This window comes from Cornus florida, unplaced genomic scaffold (genome assembly GCF_030987335.1).
Source record: "Cornus florida cultivar Cherokee Brave unplaced genomic scaffold, ASM3098733v1 CherokeeBrave_3.0.0_Hap2_Chr02, whole genome shotgun sequence".
NCBI classification, from domain to species: Eukaryota; Viridiplantae; Streptophyta; class Magnoliopsida; order Cornales; family Cornaceae; genus Cornus; species Cornus florida.
Window position 1 is genome coordinate 76,382,044 of NW_026775572.1, and position 24,458 is coordinate 76,406,501.

The window sequence follows — 24,458 nt, forward strand, 5'->3', positions numbered from 1 at the left end:
ACGTTGTGTTTTTGTTTCCAACCAAAAAAATTATGAAAGTTTAAAATATTTGCAAGGTTTGTTTCGGTTCAAATAGTACCCAAGCATTTTTGAAAAAAGTTCAAAATTGGAAGCATTTGCTTTTTCCCAGTTACTTTTGTACTGTAGCAAAAACACTGTAGCCCTAAACGATATATAAAAAAATCTGAAATAACTTTTTAAACTGGCCAATTTATTTTTTAAACCTGCAACAATTGTTTTTTGCAAACATGTTTTTTTTTTCTTCATGTTATTGCTTTTAAAAATTCTTGCAATAAATATAACATTAAAAAACATGCTCTCGATTACTATAGAACACACTCCATTAGGGATGGCAACGGGAGCGGATTTGGGCGGGTGTACCCTCCCCCGACCCCCGCAACCGTTTAAAAATTCCGCCCCCGTTCCTACCCAAAACAGCAAAAACGAGAGAACTTTCCACCCCATCCCCGTAACCGTTTAACATTTTTACCCCTGCGGGTACCCGCCCTGCCCCGTTTAACATCATAATTTATTTATTGTTGAAATATATTTGCTCGTTTTTTTTTTCCTCTCATCTTGTTATCAAAACTTTTTTTTTTTTTCAACAATTTTAATCTTTTTCTCAACTTATTTAATTTTGTTCTCAACACTTTTTAATCTTTTTATCAATACTTTTTAATCTTATTTTTAACACTTTTAATCTTATTTTTAATACTTTTTAATATTTTTCTTAACACCTTAAATCTTGTCCTCAACAAATTTTAATCTTTTTCTCAACACATTTAATATTGTTATCAATACATTTAATATTGTTCTCAACACCTTTTAATCTTGTTATCAATACCTTTTAATCTTGTTCTCAATACCATTTAATCTTGTTTTCAACACCTTTAATATCTAACTCAACACCTTTTAATCATTATCTCAATACCTTTTATCTTTATCTTAATATTTTTTATTTTTACCTTGATACCTTTTAAATGAAGAGGATCTGACTTTTGAATTTAGCATGTGAAAATAAGAAGGGTGCGGATTGAAAAAAAAAAACCAATTCTATTTTAGAATGCATCTGGTTCCATGTTTTTCGAAAATAATTTTCTTATATATGATTTATATTCTACACTAAGTTTTTGTTTTTTTAAAAATATGAATGGACATATATATATATATATGAATGTATATAGAGTTGTTCGAAGTACAATAAGAAAATAGTAACTGATGAATCTATAAGCAGGCCATTAATTATATAAATATAAATTGTATTTAAAATGTATAAAAAATGAAATTTTGATTTATATAACAGATTGTATAGATCTATATATAGTATTGATATCTAAGGCGAAAAAGTAGCTAGTAAAAGATACTATGCGGAACAACCATATATTATGCGGAACAACCAGTGGAGTCCACCGTATCATAATTGATATGATGTGACATATTATTAAATTAATATCGATGCTCAAAGATGTACTATATAATGAGGTGTTCAGGGCAAGTGTCACAGGGCTAAATTACACCACGAATTTTTGCCTCTGCAATGGCACTTGGGGCCACCAAGTCTCAGCCAACACAACAACACAATACACACAATATAGAAATATAAAGAAGGCACACACAGTTTACAGGGACAAGCCCCAACCTTTGCTCATATTAAACATATTACAAAGGAACATGAGTTCGTACAAGAAACAACCAAGGCTCACACCCTCTTCTCTGTTCCCTCTACAAAGCCCACCTTAGCATTATATAGGCCACTCTCAAAACCGCCCATAACTGCCCACTAAGATGATGGATGACACCCCCATCCACCTAGGGTCGTGCTGGCACCCTCTAAATGAGCCAGCACTATAATGCAGTTGACAAGCCCAACTGCTAGACTTGTTGGCATGTTCTGCTCATGCCACATAACCACAAGAAGTTAGATTCTGCATGGTGGAGGAAACCACCCTTAACCGCCTGTGTGTTGGTCCTCTCAGAATTGTGCCACATGTTTGGGAGGTTACTCAGCACTCCCCCACTTCCCATGATGAGTGGGAAGTGCTAGTAACTTCCCCCAACCAACCGAGCCCACTAAGCCACCACCTCTTGTAACCGCAAGCCATGACTTTGTGTTATCCATGCTCTAGCCACATCTGAGTCAACCTTGTGAACCTAGCCCAAGTCCACCAATCTGCACCCACATATATATGTCTCTGAGTGCACGGCGTGCCAAGCCATGCACGCCCGTGCGCACGCTCGGGTGCACACCAAAGTGCACGCCGGCGCACACACTAGTGCCCTTCTTTGCGCGCCATGTTTGTACCCTCATGCGCCCGTGGCTGCACACCCACCTGGGCGCCCATGTGCACGCCGAGCTAGACGCTCGCGCACACTAGGTTGGACGCCTACCCGCGCGCCAACCTGCACGCCCGCACGCACGCCGCTGCACTCCAGCGCGCGTGTCGGTGCACACTTATTTGCCCTTCAATATCTTGGATGCTCCCCACTTGTGCAACCATCTTGGAGTGGTGCAACACGTGCCCATGCACGTTGGCTAAGCCCTCTAAGCAAGCCATGCCATAGCCCAACCGATGCGCTCAACAGACCCCCCCCTAATATAGTCTTAAGGAAATCCAGCACTCTGACAGGAGTAAACATCACCCATGCTTGAGGAGTCATAATGGCCTTTCAGACCTTTCCCGACATCCAAATTAAGTGCCGTCTGCGCCAACCAGCTTCTATGGACTCAAGGTATCTCCCATAAAGATCCCGAGTCAAAACTCTAAGTTTCACTTTTCGCCATATTTACGAAAGTGCCACTGGGCACCCCCAGTGCACGCCGAGCATCCTTTTAAGCATCTTGTGTGCACGCTGAGCATCTTGTGCACGCTGACAACCCACTGAGCACCCTCATGGCTGTCTAATCAAAGCCACAGTATTCCTAAGACATGGCATGGCCTTGAAATGCCCATGTCTTCCCTTGGACAACCGTCAAGGGGCTAACAAACCACCCCCACCAGAAGAAGTCGACGCCCTCGTCGACTTGTCCAAGTACTCCTTTACCTGTTTCTCAAACTGCCATAATGTCACATCTCTTTCCCAACTAGCCTCTGCTTCGCTGCATCCTTTCCATTGCACCAAGTAGTCAGTTCTGCGATTTTTCTTACTCTGACCCTGGGTCCGGTGAGACAAAATCTTCTCCACCTCCTTGTTAAACTGCAACCGAATAACAGGTGGGGCTCTCTTAGCCTGCTGTCTTGATGTATCTGCAGTGTCCTCATGAAAAGGCTTGAGGAAACTCACATGAAAAGTAGGATGGACCTTCAGTCTCTCAGGTAACTGTAATCTGTAAGCAACATTCCCAACTTTCTTCACAACTTCAAATGGACCATCATACTTCTGAATCAGCCCTCTGTGAACAGTCTTGCTGCTTATCTTCTTCCAAATCTGTGGAGTCAACTTCAACAGAACCTTGTCTCCCACTTGGAAGTCTAATGGCCTTCTCCCTTTATCTGCATACTTTTTCATCCTTCTCGCAGCCTTGGCAAGGCTGTCCTGTGCCTCCTCCACCATCTCTTGCATGGAACGGGCATATCGATATGCTGCAGGGCATCTTCCACCTGTCCTCTGCACTGCCACCTCCTGTGGTGTGCGAGGTTGTTGCCCTGTTGCCAACTCAAAGGGACTCATTCCAGTTGCTGAAGACCTGTGCAAATTATAAGAGAATTGTGCAGTGTCTAGCAACTCCAGCCAATTTTTCTGACTTGCAGTGACATAGTGCCTCAGATATTCTTCCAATAACTGGTTCATCCTCTCAATCTGTCCGTCAGTCTAAGGATGGTTTGCTGTGGAGAACTTTAGTTCAGAACCCATCAAGCCAAATAGCACTGTCCAGAACCTTCCCGTAAATCTGGTGTCGCGATCACTAACAATATCTTCGGGCAAGCCAAAATATTTCACCACAAACTTATGAAATAAACCAGCAGCAACTTCCGCTGGGCATGCATGTGGTGCAGCAATAAAAATTGCATACTTAGAGAATCTATCTACAACCACAAAAATAGATCTCATACCTTCCACCTTGGGAAAACCAGAAATGAAGTCCATTGAAACTGACTGCCATGGACGCTCTGGTATAGGCAAAGGTTGCAGTAGCCCTGCCTCCTTCTTCCTTTCATACTTGTCTTTCTGACAGACCAAGCAAGTCTTGACATATAACTCTATGTCATCCTCCATCTTGGGCCAGTAATATGATCTGGATATCAACGCCAGCATTCTATCCACCCCTGGATGTCCAGCCCACTGAGGATCATGCATTTCCCGCATTAGTTCCCGTCTCAAACCTCCAACAGGAACATATAATCTACCTCCTCTGGCATAGAGTAGATTATCTTCAATCCAGTACTTTCTGACTTCACCATCAGTAACCTGTTGCTTTAGTTTCTGATAGGCATTGTCGGACTGAGATTGCTCTTTGATTCTGTCAAGGAAATCAGTATACACCGTTGTCAACGACGCCACATACTCCTGCACTTCTTTCCTACTCAAGGCATCAGTAACCTGATTCTGCTTTCCAGGTCTGTGAACCCACACAAAATTGAACTCCCCAAGAAACTCTTGCCAACGAGCTTGCTTTGGAGTAAGCTTTTTCTGTGTCTTGAAGTAGGTATTGGCCACATTGTCAGTCACCACTGTAAACTTAGTACCCAACAGATAGTGCTTCCATGCGTCAAGACAATGTATCACTGCAGTCATCTCCTTCTCGTGAGTTGTATACCTCTGTTCAGCATCCTTAAGCTTCCTGCTTTCAAAGGCACATGGGTGTCCTTCTTGGACTAGAACCCCACCAATTGCTCTATCAGAGGCATCAGTATGCACTTCAAATGGCAAACCAAAGTCAGGCAGTCTCAAGACCGGTTCTGTAGACACTGCCTGCTTAAGCATCTCAAAAGCATTCTGGCACTCCTCAGACCAAACCCACTGTTTGTCTTTCTTCAGTAAGTCCGTTAAAGGACTAACCTTCTTGGAATACCCCTTTATAAACTTTCTGTAGTAATTTGCCAACCCTAGAAAAGATCTCAACTCTGTCACTTTGGTAGGTGCAGACCAATCAAGGATGGCTTTCACCTTTCTCTCATCCATTCTGACATGGCCCTTACTGATCCAATGCCCCAAAAACATCACTTCTTGGCGACAAAACTCACACTTCTCCTTTTTGACAAATAACTGAAACTCCTTCAGTTTTGAGAAAACCAATCTCAAGTGTTTTAAGTGATCTTTCAATGACTCACTATAGACTACAATGTCATCCAAATAAACAACAACAAAGCGATCGATGTAGTCATAAAACACATTATTCATTAAGTTGCAGAAGGTTGCCGGGGCATTAGTTAGCCCAAACGGCATTACAAGAAATTCATAAGACCCATAACGAGTTACACATGCAGTTTTGGGTTCATCTCCTTCTGCTATACGCACCTGCCAGTAGCCTGCACGTAAATCCAGCTTAGTAAAATAGGATGCCCTTGACAACCTGTCAAATAAGTCTGCGGCATTGGGCACTGGGTACTTGTTCTTCACAGTCACCTTATTCAGAGCCCTATAATCCACACACATCCGCATTGAGCCATCCTGCTTCTTCTGGAACAACACTGGCGCGCCATACGGTGCCTTGGATGGTTGAATATAGCCAAACTCCAGCAACTCATCCAACTGTCTACGCAGTTCAGCCAGTTCTGAAGGCGCCATCCGATATGGGGCCTGAGCAGGAGCCCTTGCACCCGGCTCCAACTCTATCTTATGATCAACAGCACGTCGAGGGGGCAATTGCTTGGGTAGTTCTGGTGGCATCACTTCTGCAAATTCCTCTAGAATTTCAGCAACAGAATCCGAAACTTCAACAAGCTGGTCCGGTTTGATCTCTATCATAGCTGCAAGAAAGGTAGAGTCTCCTCTCTTCAAACCTGTTTTCACTTGCAATGCAGAGATTATTTCGATGCAACCATATTTACGATCTTCCTTCTTTTGGTTCCCATAAAGAGCCACTGATGGAATAAAACATGGACAACTCCTGTCCCAAATAAAAACTCCTCCCAAATATGGTACAACTACCACTCTGGCTTTCGTAAGGAACTCAATTCCAAGAATTAGATCAAAATCATCTAAGGGAACAGCCATAAGACTAACTACGCCCTCCCAACAACCAACTTTCATAGAAGTGGTGGCCATGCCTAAAACAGGCTTGGCTTCAGAATTCACAGCTTTCATCTTATTAGCATGTGGAATTAACTTTAAATTAAAGTTACTTACTTCCCTCTGCGCAATGAAGTTATGAGTGGCCCCCGTGTCCACCATTGCCAAAACTTCCTTGCCGTTCAGTGTCACCTGAATGAACATGAGCCCTTTCAACTCCATGGACTGTTCTTCAGTAAGAGCATTCAGCATTTGCAGAGGATTAACTCGGGTTGGACCAGATTCCGAGTCTGAGTCTCCTTTTGATTCAGCAACAATAGCACTCAACTTCTCCCTCTTGGGACAGTCCCTAACACGATGGGGACCATTGCAGATGAAACAACCGTAGTTGGGCTTAGTCCCACTACTACTCCCTTTGTTGTTGTAATCTGCCTTGGCCTTGACAAAGCCACCCCCTTTATCCTTCTTTTGATTCTTGTCCTTCTTTTTGTCCTTGAACCTGAAGGACTGGCCTTTGTCTTTCTTCCCCTCCTTGGACTTCTTCTTGTCTTGTGTAGTAGACCCAGTCATTTTGAAATCTACAAGACAATCTGCCGCTGTCATGGCAGTAGGAAGGTCCCTCACACCTTGCCTACGGAGTTCTGCCTGAGCCCATGGTTGCAATCCGGACATGAAATTGAACAGCTTGTCCTCCTCTGACATATTTCGAATGTCCAGCATCAAGGAACTAAAGTCCTTCACATAGTCACGAACGGTACCTGTGTGCTTCAATTTCTTCAGAGATTCCCTTGCAATCCATGCAGTGTTCTGAGGCAAGAACTGGTCCTTCAATTCCTTCTTGAGGGTCTCCCAAACTTCAATCCGAGGCCTACCCGCAGAAGCATCGTCCTCTGTCCGTGTGCGCCACCATAGCTTTGCATCACCAGACAGATACATGCTTGTAATGGTCACCTTCTCGCCATCAGGGATCCGAGCAGCCTTAAAGTACTGCTCCATGTCCCATAGGAAATTCTCCAACTCTTTGGCATTTCAGGTACCACTGAAAGACTTGGGATCCGGCACCTTGATCTTCTGCGAAAGAGGATCACCACCGCTTCTGGAACTCCCATGAATGGCCCTCTTCACCAAGGACACTTCATCTTCAAGGTCTTTCAGGTTCTTCTTGAAGACGTCAGTCAGTGACTCAACATCTTCAGAGATACGGGACAATTGCTCTTTGGTGGCCTGCATGAAGTCACCAAACCCATCAGGATCAGTCTTCAAGATCTCCAATTCAGAAGCCAAGTTTTCAATTCGAACAACAAGGCTCTCTGCACCATCTTGTACCTCTGTTTCTGTAGGAAAACCCACGAACTCTTCCAAATGGGAAACTCTTTCACGAGTATTACCTCCAGCCATCGTAGAACAGGGCTCTGATACCAATTGTCACAGGGCTAAATTACACCACGAATTTTTGCCTCTGCAATGGCACTTGGGGCCACCAAGTCTCAGCCAACACAACAACACAATACACACAATATAGAAATATAAAGAAGGCACACACAGTTTACAGGGACAAGCCCCAACCTTTGCTCATATTAAACATATTACAAAGGAACATGAGTTCGTACAAGGAACAACCAAGGCTCACACCCTCTTCTCTGTTCCCTCTACAAAGCCCACCTTAGCATTATATAGGCCACTCTCAAAACCGCCCATAACTGCCCACTAAGATGATGGATGACACCCCCATCCACCTAGGGTCGTGCTGGCACCCTCTAAATGAGCCAGCACTATAATGCAGTTGACAAGCCCAACTGCTAGACTTGTTGGCATGTTCTGCTCATGCCACATAACCACAAGAAGTTAGATTCTGCATGGTGGAGGAAACCACCCTTAACCGCCTGTGTGTTGGTCCTCTCAGAATTGTGCCACATGTTTGGGAGGTTACTCAGCACTCCCCCACTTCCCATAATGAGTGGGAAGTGCTAGTAACTTCCCCCAACCAACCGAGCCCACTAAGCCACCACCTCTTGTAACCGCAAGCCATGACTTTGTGTTATCCATGCTCTAGCCACATCTGAGTCAACCTTGTGAACCTAGCCCAAGTCCACCAATCTGCACCCACATATATATGTCTCTGAGTGCACGGCGTGCCAAGCCATGCATGCCCGTGCGCACGCTCGGGTGCACACCAAAGTGCACGCCGGCGCACACACTAGTGCCCTTCTTTGCGCGCCATGTTTGTACCCTCATGCGCCCGTGGCTGCACACCCACCTGGGCGCCCATGTGCACGCCGAGCTAGACGCTCGCGCACACTAGGTTGGACGCCTACCCGCGCGCCAACCTGCACGCCCGCACGCACGCCGCTGCACTCCAGCGCGCGTGTCGGTGCACACTTATTTGCCCTTCAATATCTTGGATGCTCCCCACTTGTGCAACCATCTTGGAGTGGTGCAACACGTGCCCATGCACGTTGGCTAAGCCCTCTAAGCAAGCCATGCCATAGCCCAACCGATGCGCTCAACAGACCCCCCCCTAATATAGTCTTAAGGAAATCCAGCACTCTGACAGGAGTAAACATCACCCATGCTTGAGGAGTCATAATGGCCTTTCAGACCTTTCCCGACATCCAAATTAAGTGCCGTCTGCGCCAACCAGCTTCTATGGACTCAAGGTATCTCCCATAAAGATCCCGAGTCAAAACTCCAAGTTTCACTTTTCGCCATATTTACGAAAGTGCCACTGGGCACCCCCAGTGCACGCCGAGCATCCTTTTAAGCATCTTGTGTGCACGCTGAGCATCTTGTGCACGCTGACAACCCACTGAGCACCCTCATGGCTGTCTAATCAAAGCCACAGTATTCCTAAGACATGGCATGGCCTTGAAATGCCCATGTCTTCCCTTGGACAACCGTCAAGGGGCTAACAGCAAGTATGCTCTCCAAGCCTTCTTGCTTCCAATTGCATTAATTATTGAATTAATATTGTGGTGGTTTTATAGAGAAGAGATAATATGGGTTTATGTGGTAAGTTGGTAGCCCAAATAGAGATCAAGTCTGGTGGTGATGTGTTTCATGAACTCTTCAGAAACACACCACATGACATACCAAACATCAGTCCTGGTTGTATACAGGGTTGTGGTTTGCATCAGAGTGATTGGGGCACTGTAGGCTCTATTTACCTCTGGAATTATATCCATGGTAAGACAACACACTCATTTCTAAATTCCTAGAAAGTATACAATACTAAAAAGTATATATATATATATATATATATATGATACACATACAAAAACATCTGTGTGTGTCCTAGTGTGTATATATGATTATATAGATATACCAAACTTATGTTCAGTAGTTTTTTAAACATATTTCATGATACAGACACCACTAATGTGAAGCGATCGCGAACATATACTTCTTACATATATATATATATTGGAATTTTAAGCATATGTTTAGATGAAATTTTTGAATAGATGGAGTTCGAGGAATATATATATATATATATTTTTTTAAAATAGCAAACACACACTCTTTTTGTCATGCCTGGCTCAAATTCGTCTCCTCCTATTTGAGGATAGGAAGGTTACACTCCCGTCCGTTTGAGAAACTTTGAGAACTCAAAAAAACATGGACTTTTAATTACCAATAATAATAATAATACTAATAATAACAATAAATAAATAAATAATGCAGTTTTTATGAGGGTTCTGAGAAAACATAATTCCACCTTGGTTTGTTCAGTCTCTTATATTTACAAAAATCTTTGTTCGATAATTTCAAGAACTGGCATATAAAAACTCAATTACAAAAAACCTATTTTTTCGAGTGACAAATCGAGAACTGGCTTATGAAATGTCTCTTTTATAATTGTTTAAAATATTTTTGTTTTGATTTTTTAAATTTTATTTTTTGAGTGACAAACCAAGCATATTCCTTCTTAGTATTGTTTTCATTGCTATAAAAATCGAGAACCATTCATACAAATTTGGCCTTGAATCTAGCTTGTGCATCTTTTTGACATATAAGCATCATGCTATTTAATTTGTCTCTCACCATTGTAATTAAGTACGAGCTTCATTCCTTAATTTTGATCTTATGCTAGTTTCAGATTTCCTTTTTAGTTTATAAATGAGTCTTTAAAAAACATGAAGTTACAGCTTACTTGGTTCAGTTTACTGTTTACAAAAATTCCTTGGTTGATATTTGGAGAACTGAGTTTTTAGCAGACTTACGTGGTTTATAACTTTGACAATAGTTTTCTGTTTTCAGAAAACTGAAATCTGAAATCTAGACAAAAAACTTTACTTGATTCAATTTTCTATAAATTGGCCGGTCTCTAAAAATTCAGTTATAAAAAGATTTGTTTTCAAAAAACTGTCTTTTATAATTATCTGAAAACAGTTTTATGTTCTCTGAATTATTGAGAACTGTTTTCAGAGTTATAAACCAAGCAGACATAGAAATGAAAATTAGAAAACTGCAAAAAAAAAAAAACTCTACTTGATTCATTTTTCTGAAACTCAGCTACAAAAAGGCATGTTTTCATAGAGCTATCTTTTATAGTTATTTGAAAACAATTTTCTATTTTTTAAGTAGTCGAGAACTATTTTTAAAGTTACAAACTAAGCAAACAGAGAACTGAAAATCAGAAAATTGTAAATAAAACTCTACTTGATTCAGTTTTCTGAAAACTATTTTTTAAAGACTTAGTTACAAAAAGGCATGTTTTTATAGAACTGCCTTTTATAATTATCATAAAACAATTTTATATTTTCTAAATAATCGAGAATTGTTTACAGAGTTATAAACTAAGCAAGATTCGTATTTTTTTAGACGTGTCTTTTATAATTATTCGAAAACAGGTTGTTGTTTTAGTGAGTTACTATTTTTTGAGACAGAAACTAAGCATATTCCTGCTTGGTATTGTTTTCATCTCGAGAAGTATTCTTACAAACTTGGCCCTTAATCTTTTGCATCTTTTTGATCTATAAGCCTCACACTGTTTAATTTGTCTTTCACCATTGTAATCAAGCAGGAGCTTCATTCCTTAATTTTGATCTTACGCTAGCTTCAGATTTTCTTTTCACTAGACGTACGGGTGCCTATAATGTTGTAAAAAAAAAAAAACACACACACACAGTACGTGCACACTGTGTGTATATATTTATGCACACGTACTGTTGGGTTTGCCTGCAAATTAATACATGATACAATTAGTAACATGTTACTCATTAAGATACAAATGGATCTCTCTATTCATGGTTTGACTGAAGAGTCATTATATACAATTCATTCTCGTAATAATACATTTTATGGATTATCCATAGATGGGAAAGCATGTGTTGCAAAAGAGCTTATCGAATCCATAGACGAGGAAAAGAAGTCCATCACTTTCAAGGTCCTTGAAGGAGATCTCCTGAAGCTTTACAAGAACTTCTCTGTGACGTTTCATGTTGATACAAACGGTGATAGCAACTTGGTGACATGGACCTTTGAATATGAGAAGCTGAGTGACAATGTCCCATATCCAACTACATTGATGGACTTCTGCATTGCTCTCACCAAAGACATTGAAACTCATCACCTCAAGAAATAGGCAAAAAGTCCTATATATATATATATATATATATATATATATATATATATGTCATGGTGGACCCAATTAAATATATGTATAATAAAAGTTTGGGAGGTGCTCCTATGAATTATATGTATGTGCTATTAATAAATAGTGTGTTAGGGTGTGGAGAAACTTGTACTTGCAAGGATGTCTTGCATATGGGTGGTGCTTATGTATTAAAGTGTGTATCTGCTAATAAATAGTATGTTTATGGTTTAATGCATATTTACTTGGTGAAGCTTCTGGTAGCTCTGTGCATATAAATACACTTACAGCCAGAATTTCATTCCAGGGGCATAGTGTATTTGATAGGAGAAAAAAAAAAAAAAAAATCAATGGCAAAAATATAATTTTCACATAAAAAAAAAAAAAAAAAAAAAAAAAAAAAAAAAAAAAAAGAGCAAAGTTACTATTTTCAGAAGACAAAAAAGTAATTACCTGGCAAGGTGAGATACTAGGTGAACTAGGAGTCTAGGAGCCATTCCAAAGCAATCATACCCACTCTCTGAGTCTCCAAGCGCATAGTGAATTTTGACAACCAAAGCAAACAAGATTGTATTTTATTATCTTTATCTTAAACTAAGATGGAAACTAAATGTTCTTCAATAATGTGAATTGAAAATCCCATAAAAGAATATATTTGTTTATCTAAAGAGCTAAACAGGTAACAAGTTGATATGATATTTAAATAAAAAGAACTAAAGTAGAATACTTGACACATATAAGATCCAAAATATTAATTGATAATATTTCATTGAATACAATTACAACTACCCTCGATGGCTTTTCATCTTTTGAAAGCGTTGAATGATAGCTTCATTATCTATGCCCCTAAATATTTCTTTTTCAATATACACAACCAAGCTATCATTCATAAATTGATCTCCCATCCGATTATGCAATTCATTCTTTACAATATTCATAGCAAAAAATGCCCTCTTCACCGTGGCAGTCGCGACTGGTAAGATTAATGCCAATGTCACAAGTAGATACACCTTGTCTTTTTCTGTTTCAATCATTTTTTTTGTAAGAGCAAAAATCCCTTTCAATCCTTCAAACCTGATATTAGAGCGCACATCAAGAATATAAGTTTCAAGTTGACTTCCAAGTTCTATGAGCTTGGCTGTAGAAAATTCTTTTGGATAGTATTCAGCAAAGCGAGTGATTTTTTGCTTGTCAAAAGCAAGAATGCATCATCTGGACATAGACATGCCACACAAAGAAGTAACTCAGTATTGGCCTCATTGAAATGATTATTTAGCTCTTGAAGTTGCATATCTATGACATAATAAAACAACTCAACACGATAGTATTGCAAGTTTGTCATTTCTTGCACATTTCGTCGTCATCGTCCTTGAGTAATGAACATATTGTTCATGTTGGGAACATCAATCTCATGTCTCTCACAAAAGGAAGAAACTTCATCAAGCAAAGAATCCCATCCATCATCCCTTATCATTTGTAGTCGTTGCTTACATACTTTGACAAGCTCCATGCATTCATGATACCTTGATCTTTTCTTTGTAGTGCTTTGGATAATTCATTTGTCATGCCCAACAATGTCTTCATCAAATGGAGATTGAATACAATATTAAAGGATTGTATTGACCCAAGTAGAATAGATGTTTCGCCTCTTTAATTAGATTTCAATCCATCCTTTTCGATAAACTTAAGAACATCAATTACAGATGAGAATAATGTAATCAAGCTAATTAAAGTACCATAATGTCAGCCCCAATGGGTGTCTCCTGCACGTACAAGAGAAGTACTCTGATTTAGGCCTTGCCCACTTCTGGGCTTGCCTTTGTTAAGTCCATCAATAACTTCAGCAATTTACTTCTCGTGAACCATATCACGACGTTTACATGAGGCTCCAACTACATTCACCACATTAGCAACAAATACGAAACAAGTGGAAATTTGGCCATGATTCTTTGCCACAGCAATAAGAGCCAACTGAAGTTGGTGAGCAAAACAATGAACATAAAAAACAAATTCATTCTGTTTCAGAACAAGCGTTTTGAGACCATTGAACTCACCTTGCATATTGCTAGCCCCATCATAGCCTTGCCCACGCAATCTAGAAATGCTCAATCCATGTGTAGAAAATATATTATCAATCGCCATCTTGAGTGAGAGAGCAGTTGTATCGGTAACATGTACCATACTAATAAAATGTTCAATGACACTTCCATTCTTCACGTAACGTAACATAATAGCCATTTACTCCTTTATCAATACATCACGAGACTCATCAATTAAAATAGAAAAAAATCCATCTCCAATATCTCTAATAATAAAATTGACAACCTCTGTTGCAATGGCATTTACAAACTCTTTTTGAATCTCAGGTGATGTTAACTTCAGATTTTCAGGAGCATTTTCCAATACAATGGCTCTAACATCCTCATTGTGACGAGCATAAAATCTCAAAAGTATGAGGAAGTTCCCTTGATTGTTTGAATCTTCAGATTCATCGTGCCCACGAAAGGCAAGTCCTTAGTGTAAAAGATATCGGATATATTCAATTGATGCAGTCAAACGAGTCCGATATTCATTTCTAGATTGGTGCGACTACTTGCATAAAATTGTTTGAATATGTTGTTTTTGGTTCACCAAAGCTTCACATGATCTCTAAGCTTGGTTGTGGGCACTATTGGGACCTCCAACATGCACCACAAGAAAAGTGGGCTTTTATGAGGTAGTATTTATGGGATCTTTTATTTTCTTTCATAGAAGCCCCTTTTTACACATAAAGGGTCATGTTTTCACGGGATATTAATAGAATCCTCGTTAAAAACCGTTTTCATGGGAGTTTAAAGAGCCCGTTAATGTTTACATATATTTATGAAGGATTGATTCAACTTTAATGGAGAAAAAGCCACTCGTAGATTAAATATATTTTTAAGGGAGTATTTTCCTCCTGTGAATATGAAAATAAAAATTAAAAATAAAAATTCCGCCCTCACTTAATGGGGAAAAAGCCTCTCGTAGATAAATATTTTTAAGCGAGTATTTTCCTCCCGTGAATATAAAAATAAAAACGCCGCCCTCACTTAATGGGGAAAAAGCCACTTGTAGATAAATAATTTTAAGGGAGTATTTTCTTCCCGTGAATATGAAAATAAAAATAAAAAATAAAAATCCCGCCCTCACTTAACGAGGAAAAAGTCACTCGTAGATAAATATATTTTTAAGGGAGTATTTTCCTCTCGTGAATATGAAAATAAAAATAAAAAATAAAAATTCCGCCCTCACTTTTAGTCTCTCGCATGTGCAAAAGAGCAACCCGCTAAAAGCCTTTTTTTTCCACGTCACCAACACATAGACCATGGTGGCTTCTCGAGGGTGCGCACAAAACAATGCACAACACTTTGAGTTTGGAAATTAGTGTTAAGTGGGCACCATAATTTAAATTTATAAACCGCTTAACACCTATACTATGTAGTATGAGTGAGAAGGGATCGTCCCAAGGGATTGAGGTGTTGTACTAGGTTGAGGAATCAAGATTAGGGTTAGTAGGTCGAGTGATCAAAGTAGTGGTTGGTTGGTTGAATTTCACTAGATGCAAATTAAACTAAAGTAAACAATAATGCAATAAGGAGAATAAAAGAGAGAGAGATCTTGGGGTTTAGAGATCATCACCAAGCATAGCTTTTCTACACCCTTAATGAATGATTAATGAGGGGAAGAACATATATTGCAACAAAGTGTGTGTGTGGTTGTTCCAACAAGCATGGATGACAAATTAAGCATATATTGTCTAAGCAACATGGTGGATAGCACAACATATCAAATTAAGCCATTAATCCTTTCTTTAAACTCACAATCCAAACACATCACATGGTTAGAGATATATGTTACTTGCTTTCATAAGTATGGAACATCAACAAGAAGCATGGATTGTTCTTCCATTTAACAACTACACTACAACTAAGCTAATGACATGAAATTAAACTAATTAAACTAAGGGAGAGGTACAATCCATCAAGAAATGAGTATGAACCATCAAACAAACCACAAGAACATTCCATTAAGCACTATGTCTTGACAACCTCTAGATCTATAGCATCAATACACATAGACATGCATTAATAACACAAGAAATAGAGACAAACACATGAAGTTCTATTCTAGCATACATAGACATATGGATAGAATGAAATGATCAATTGGAAGCATTAAACCATATAAATCATTGAATAAACAAGATCTATATATATGAAAGTGTCAAAACATGTATCATAATACAAATCTCCTCAAAAATACATAAATCAAGAAGTAGAAAACATACTTGGGGCTAACTCTAGCCCTAAGAGGACGTCTAGCCACTCATGGATGATGTCTTCCAACCCTTAAGGGCAAGCTCCATGGAAGAAATCTGCTCCTTAGTTGATAAAGAGTCTCCAATGATGTCTCTAACCTCCTCCTCTCCTTTGCTTCCTCATTAAGTATTATCTTCTCTAAGTAAGTGTATATGTGTAAAAGTGGCTCATATTCCTTATATAGGTAGGTCAAAAATCACCCCAAATGAGCTGGGCTCGTACACCAATAATCCTCTAATGATTGGATATGAGACAACTTTTAATGAGCTAGAATTTGGATTTTTCTCGGGATTTGGGAAGTTCGATCGATCGAACTTGAGGTGAGATCGATCGAACAAGGCTGAGATCTATTGAATTGAAGCTGGATCGATCCTCAATGGCGGCGCCTTTTTAAATAAAAACAAATCTGAGATATTTTGAAGATATTTTTGGGAAAAGGACAAAAGTGGTTGGTAGGGTGGTACAGCTGGATAAGATCTAGCATGTGGATAAAGACAAGAAGGTTCGATCGATCAGAGAATGATGTTGGATCAATCGAACTTTTGGGATCTCTGAAGATGACATCATGGCCTGGATCTATCTTGAAGTGCTGAGATCAATGAAAGTTGGATCGATCGAACTTTTCTTGAGATTGATCCAAGTTGCTGAAATTCCACCCATTGCTTCCTTTTGCTCTACTTTGCTCATTTCTTTGATTTATCCTAGAATTGCTTTATTTCTGCTCTTATTTGGCTGAGTTAGCTTGTTTTGGAGATAAGTACCTGAAAGTGGAAATAACACGAAATCAATACAAAATGGAAAAATGAGATAGATAAAGGTTCTAGAATACCTAAGCTTAATGGGTTTAAATAAGTACTTTTCAGTGCTCATCACACCCCCAAACTTAAATATTGCTAATCCCTAGCAATGAACTATGAAGTAAAGGAATGAAATAAACAGCTATACAACTACGAACTAGAAAGCAATAAATGGATAACGCCACTTTCGTAGGGAATACGATTGCATTTAGCATATGCAACAAGTCTTTTAAACCCTTAGGTTACTCATAATGGACGAGTGAAGTCTCGTGAGGGTTTCCAGAAATGATACCCACAAACATTAAGCTCATTCTTTCAAAAAAGGCACCAATATTGTAAACAAGTATGCAATTTTTCAACCATTTCCAAGCAATTTCCCAAAATCTCAACATCAAGCAAGCAAGTATGGTCCTCTACACATCAAGAAAATGATCATGAAAATTAAATCAATACTAGAATCCTTTTTTAGTGGACCGGCATCAAGTATGTTGCTATCTTAGCCAACTAAGGAATTAATCACATCCTTACCCTCAAACTAGCACACAAATCTAGTACCGATCATCAAGACAAAAAGTGGACCTGTTATTAAAGCTTTATTGTTCTAGGTGCGCTTATTTTTATTTATTTATTTATTTTTTTTTAGGATCAAAGATGGAAGCATGGTGCAATGTGTTGATCTATTAAGCTTTCTATTGATTCATAAGGTCGAGCGTTAGGTCAATGACTCCCAAACCAAACGGCTTTAAGGCACTAGGTGTTCAAACACCCCTAAGGACTTACAAGCTCAAATCAACTAGGCTACAAATCAAAACAACCTCCATCTAATCATTTCCCACTTCTCACCTTTTTGGGAGAAGTCCTCACTTTTTTTTATTACTTTTGCAACTTTTTTTTTTTTTGTAAGCAAGTTCAATTATTAACCTATAGTTTGGGCCCTCCACCTTTCAGCGCGAGAAATTCAGTGCTTGATGAGGTTAGAATCCCAACTACTTAGTGAAAAGGGGTTGTTATCCACTTTTATCAAGAATGAAAGCTTTCAATGCACTACTAGCCTAATTGGGTTATAACCAATTCAATAATCAACAAAGCATGTACCCCACAAATGAATGCTAGTGTGCCCCTGTGTTAGTGTAGAATTCTAGAGTGAATCTCAAAACAATTACAAAATCATGATGATGTGGACCACAAGTGCAAACAAGATATCAATTTTTCAAAAAATTTACTCATAAATGGCATCCACAAGGCATACAAAGAGTATTGGACTCTCAAGTTAAGCAATTTTTAAATTTTAAACAATATAGTCCTCAAAAGATCAAAATCATAGCTAACATGGACCAATCATAGAAAATCTCTCAAATACACAAGTCATGCTTAAAAGTTTGAATTTAAAAACAAACACTACAAAGCACCATTACCCCCAAACTTAAATGGCACAATGTCCTCAATGTGCAAAGAGAACAAAAGGAAAGAGTATACCAGTGTAATTAAGGCAAAGAATGGCTGGGATAGAAGTATCCAAAGTGGGTGGCATAACCCCCAAAACTTGGGATTAACTGTGGTCCTCAAATTTGGCACTTAGATAAACTCATCAAATAATAAAAGGGATTATAATAGTGCACAGTGGTCATGTAAGTGTAAATGGGATAGCAACTGAAAAATAGAGAAAGGCAAAAGGGTGGTTCTGAAAATTTTGGGCAGTACTCTCTCTCACTGAAGTCACTGGGATGCACCTGATGGAGTCAAACAGATAGCTATAAGAATATGAAAATATGACATCCATACAGAAAACATATATAAATAAAAAAATAAAGTACAGTACATCCAGTATCAAAGCTGACAGACATGGCTGCAAAAATAATATGATAGTATAAAAAATATGCGGAGATCAGAGATATATAAAATGACAGGAGGAAAGGGATAGAGAGACTAGGAAGAGGAGGTAGGACGAGCTGGTCGCGCTTCGCGGATGTCTCTGGATAGATCTCTGAATGTGGTCATGACATCCGTACGGAGGGAAGTAATATCAGCTCTAATGGAGACAGCATCCTCTCAGAGAGAGACCGTGTCGGCGCGAATAGATACTACAGCATCCTCCAAAGCCTGGAGTCGCTCTCTAAAGTCGGGTGTCTGTGCTGGAGCCTCAGGTACCGCTAGAGCGGGAGAATGATGATCCTAAGCCTGCTCCGTATCGTGAATGGTGACCCAATTAGAGAGTACTGCTCTGCGTCCTCGGCAGGCTGCTCCAAATCAATGTCCATATGTACGGCAGCCGGATCGACTGGTATATCGTCCGCTGCTGGGTCTGCTGCTGCTGCTGCCTGCTCCTCTGCCTCTAAATCATCAACTGCCTCGACAACATCGTCCCTCAGGCTCTTGATAAGAGCATCGTAGCTCTTATCCCAGTCCTTCTTCTTGAAGGAACAAGCCCCAGAATTAGTCTGCTCCCGTGGCTGGAAGGGATAGCGCTGGTCTCGTAGAATCTGAGTGATGAGATGACCAAATGGAAGATACTTAGCCCTTTTGGGCTTGGCCTTACTGATGTGGTCGACATACAGCTTCATCATGACGCTCCAGATGAGCGTTGGAATAGATAGCCAATGCCCTGTATAGAATACGTACAGAGCTGTCAAATAGTCACCGTGCCTCTATGTCTTAAGGCCGGCCATAAAGAACAGGACAGGGTCAAAAAACCACAGATCATCTGGAAGATAGGTTCGGGTGGCATAAGTCTTGCCACCGGCATAGTGACCTGTGAGTAAAATGGCCATGTCTGCATACGTGGGCCTGTAGAGAGTAGGATATGTGTCCTGTAGCTCTAGAGGGTAGACGTGTGGACACTGGCAAGATCTGGACAATGTGTCCACCATGATGCGGATCGGGTAGCCGTCAATGGTGGTCAGCAGCTCTGCCAGGTTACTCGGGGCAGGCCGGAAGTTCTGGTAGAACATCCGGACCTACCTCGGGTACACTGGGTATGAGACAGGGGCTAGTATGGCTAAGATGCCCCATCTGAAGATATCATCATATGCTGACCGGGTAATGGCTGGTCTAACTCCTGGGCTGGCTGAGCTGGCTGTGGTGATGGAAATGGTATGTGCTCAGCCTCAGCATCACCCTGTGAAGAAGATGCTCCGTCTGAAGACTGTAGGCGGCTGTCAACTGGAGACTGAGGTGGAGTGGGTTCCTGGGCATGAGATGGACCCGCCTCGTCATCCAAACTTGGCCTGCCCCTACGGTGACAATGTCCATGGGCTACAGTCTTGACCCTAGCCATGGTCTGCAAAATAAAAGGAAAAACTTGCAAAGGAAGTCAATGTCGATATAAAGAATTAAAGCACAGTTCATAGAATCATATATGTCAAATAGGATAGACAAAACAAATAGGGAACATGAATCTATGCAAGTGACAAGGAATAAATGATATGATATGAAACATACGAGACAGTATAAGTATGGAATGCATCCAATGTGGAAAACACAGGCATTGGGTATGTATGAGATGGCATGAAACATAAGAGATGGTGTGTGAGATGTGTGTAACAAATCTGTGAAGTTCGATTGATCACAAAAATGTGAGATAGATTCAAGTTCGATCGATCAAGAGTGAGTGAGAACGATCTGTTACAGATTGATCGAATAAAAATTTTGATTAATCGAACTGTGAAATGAAATTCGAAAAGTCACAGATCTGTGACGTGGATGGCACGGGGCCTTCACAAACATGGTCGTGGGCCCATCAACACAACAAATCAACCTATTGGGTCAGGGTGCGCACAAAACAATGCACAACACTTTGAGTTTGGAAATTAGTGTCTAGTGGGCACCATAATTTAAATTTATAAACCGCTTAACACCTACACTATGTAGTATGAGTCAGAAGGGATCGTCCCAAGGGATTGAGGTGTCATACTAGGTCGAGGAATCAAGATTAGGGTTAGTAGGTCGAGTGATCAAAGTAGTGGTTGGTTGGTTGAATTTCACTAGATGCAAATTAAACTAAAGTACACAATAATGCAATAAGGAGAATAAAAGAGAGAGAGATCTTGGGGTTTAGAGATCACCACCAAGCATAGCTTTTCTACACCCTTAATGAATGATTAATGAGGGGAAGAACATGTATTGCAACAAAATGTGTGTGTGTGGTTGTTTCAACAAGCGTGGATGACAAATTAAGCATATATTGTCTAAGCAACATGGTAGATAGCACAACATATCAAATTAAGCCATTAATCCCTTCTTTAAGCTCACAATCCAAACACATCACATGGTTAGAGATATATGTTACTTGTTTTCATAAGTATGGAATATCAACAACAAGCATGGATTGTCCTCCTATTTAACAACTACACTATAACTAAGCTAATGGCATGAAATTAAAGTAATTAAACTAAGGGAGAGGTACAATCCATCAAGAAATGAGTATGAACCATTAAATAAACCACAAGAACATTCCATTAAGCACTATGTCTTGACAATCTCTAAATCTATAGTATCAATACACATAGACATGCATCAATAACACAAGAAATAGAGACAAACACATGAACATCTATTCTAGTATACATAGACATATGGATAGAATGAAATGATCAATTGGAAGTATTAAACATATAAATCATTGAATAAACAAGATCTATATATATGAAAGTGTCAAAACATGTTTCACAATACAAATCCCCTCAAAAATACATAAATCAAGAAGTAGAAAGCATGCTTGGGGCTAACTCTAGTCCCAAGAGGATTCCTAGCCACTTATGGATGATGTCTTCCAACCCTCAAGGGCAAGCTCCATGGAAGAAATCTGCTCCTTGGTTGATGAAGAGTCTCCAATGGTGTCTCTAGCCTCCTCATCTCCTTTGCTTCCTCACTAAGTATTATCTTCTCTAAGTAAGTGTATATGTGTAAAAGTGGCTCATATTCCTTATATAGGTAGGTCAAAAATCACCCCAAATGAGCTGGGCTCGTACACCAATAATCCTCTAATGATTGGATATGAGATAACTTTTAATGAGCTAGAATTTGGATTTTTCTCGGGATTTGGGAAGTTCGATCAATCGAACTTGTGGTGAGATCGATCGAACATGGCTGAGATCTATCGAATTGAAGCTGGATCGATCTTCAATGGCGGCACCTTTTTGTATAAAAAAAAAATCTGAAATATTTTGAAGATATTTGTGGGAAACGGACAAAAGTGGTTGGTAGAGTGGTATAACTGGATAAGATCTGGCATGTGGATAAGGACAAGAAAGTTTGATCGATCAGAGAATGATGTTGGATCGATCGAACTTTTGGGATCTCTGAAGATGACATCATGGCCTGGATCTATCTTGAAGTGCTTAGATCAATGAAAGTTGGTTCGATCAAAATTTTATTGAGATCGATCGAAGTTGCTGAAATTCCACTCTTTGCTTCCTTTTGCTCTATTTTACTCCTTTCTTTGATTCATCCTAGAATTGCTTCAATTATGCTCTTATTTAGCTGAGTTAGCTTATTTTGGGGATAAGTACCTGAAAATGAAAATAACATGAAATCAATACAAAATGGTAGAATAAGATAGGTAAAGGTTCTAGAATACCTAAGTTTAAGGGGTTTAAACGCACACTTTTCAGCGTTCATCAGACCACAAAATGCCCTAATCATCTTTCTTTCCCAGCTAGTCTCTCAAAATGCCTTAATCTTCTTGCTTCCATTATTTTTGTTGAGGAGGCCAGATCCCACCTTGTTACTTACACTGCCGACAACACCCAGCTAGTCTCTTCCCTGCTAAGGCTGCTATCCATCTCTCTCGCATTCACTTGGCTAAGAATTAAGTTCACTTCAAAGCTTGTAACAAATAGTATTGTGACATTCCTCTTCAACAATGAAGCTATAAGAGTAAACCATTTTCTACTTTGTTTCTCTCAGCTCGTTAAAATTTTTATCTCTTTTTTGGGTTTCTGAACATTAAAGCACGTAGTTTTCTTTTTGTATACTCTATTTTATTTCTCGTTCTTTGATTCTAGAAAATCTTCTACAAATTGGACGTTCTAAGTATATATCTGATTTTGGTTCAATAATTTTCAATGAATTAATTAGTGAAGGTTTTTGTTCACCCAGTCGGATCATTTACCCCATCTCCGCTTGAAGTTGTATCTCAAATCTCTGCGTCGCTTGAAGTTCTTTCTCCTATCTATCTCCATCTCTATTTGAAGTGCTGGTTCGACAGGTTACGGAAAGTTGGCCGATCTTAACCAATTTCTACCTTAACCAACACAGAGCTATTTGTTTAACCCTCTCTTTACTCTCTAGAACTAAGGATCCGGACTTACCTTCATTCTTCAGGTAATCTGCAATCCCTCTTTCTCAAACATTTTAAGGGTTTTCTTCAACCCCTATTTCTTAAACAATTTTTAGGGCTTACACATGCATATTTTTTTCTCTGGTTTATTGTCGATTATAATTCACCTACATGCATTCAATTGCCTCCATTTAGAGTACATCACTATGAAATTAAACCACAAACTATTCAAATGATTCCTAACTATCATGGACTTTCAAGTGAAGAACCTTACAAGTATTTGGATGAGTTTCTTGAAGTATGCTCCACCGTGAAATACATGGACATACCGAAAGATGTTTTGAGATTAAAACTTTTTCCTTTCACCATTAAAGATAAGGAAAAATATTGGTTCAATAATCTTAGGCCTTTTTCGATAACTTCTTGGGCGGAAATACAACAAGAGTTCTTGAAAAAGTACTATCCGGTTTCAAAGACCAATGCAATGAGAACTTCAATTGGAGAATTTTCTCAAGGGGATGGGGAATTGTTTCATGAGGCATGGGAAAGATTTAATGATTTGCTTAGGAAGTGTCCACATCATGACATACCTAAGTGGCAATTTGTTCAATACTTCTTTGAAAGTTTGCCGGATAATCACAAGGGTATGGTTGATGCATCTATGGGTGGTTATTATCTTAATAAGTATGAAAATGATGCTTGGCGTCTTTATGAAAGCATGAGTGAGAATTCAATGCATCGATCTGTGTCATCTAAAAATGGTAGAAATCTAGGTGGAAGGAAGAATGTCGTCTTATATTAAGTTAACAATTCCAAAGACATAGCCACCGAAGTCAAGTCTTTATCTCAAAGGTTTGATCAATTTTTTATCAACCAAAATTCGGTGAATCAAGTGTCTTCCTCCCTTAATCATGTTCATCATCCATCTAATGAATCATGCATGACTTGTTCTAGTATCTTACATTCTACTTCCAATTATCCCCATGGACATGTGCAAAGTGAGCATCATGAACAAGTTAATGCCGCATTTGTTAACCAAGGGAATAATCCTTATGTCACACATTATAATCCCAGGTGGAGGAACTATCCAAACTTCTCTTGGAAAAGCCAAGGGGAGGGCTCCAACCCTCCCTAAGGTGGTTTTCAAGGCAAGTATGTTCCACCCCCATTGCAAAGCTAAGGTTCCCAAGGTTATAGATCATCTTTTTAATCATCACATGAAAATTAATTTTCTAACCCTCATTTTCCTAATCAATCATCTTATTCTTAAGAAAATTCTA

The 24,458-nt window shown here is 39.4% G+C and overlaps 1 protein-coding gene and 1 pseudogene across 1 annotated transcript; one reads left to right on the forward strand and one right to left on the reverse strand.

Moving 5' to 3' along the window:
- The first annotated feature begins 9,152 nt into the window (after window positions 1-9,152).
- On the forward strand, window positions 9,153-11,755 carry LOC132296439 (kirola-like). The gene is made up of 2 exons (XM_059794643.1): window positions 9,153-9,354; window positions 11,487-11,755. Exons 1-2 carry the CDS (start codon window positions 9,168-9,170, stop codon window positions 11,753-11,755), a joined length of 456 nt encoding a protein of 151 aa, XP_059650626.1. The 5' UTR covers window positions 9,153-9,167.
- An 11,912-nt stretch (window positions 11,756-23,667) lies between these two features.
- LOC132297939 (small nucleolar RNA R71) lies at window positions 23,668-23,766 on the reverse strand (annotated as a pseudogene).
- Window positions 23,767-24,458: the final 692 nt, after the last annotated feature.

Excerpts from the sequence above, each read along its gene's own strand:
- LOC132296439 (XM_059794643.1), top strand. The coding sequence starts at position 9,168 with ATGGGTTTATGTGGTAAGTTGGTAGCCCAAATAGAGATCAAGTCTGGT. Across the intron at positions 9,355-11,486 it reads CCTCTGGAATTATATCCATG|ATGGGAAAGCATGTGTTGCA; the intron begins GTAAGACAACAC and ends GATTATCCATAG.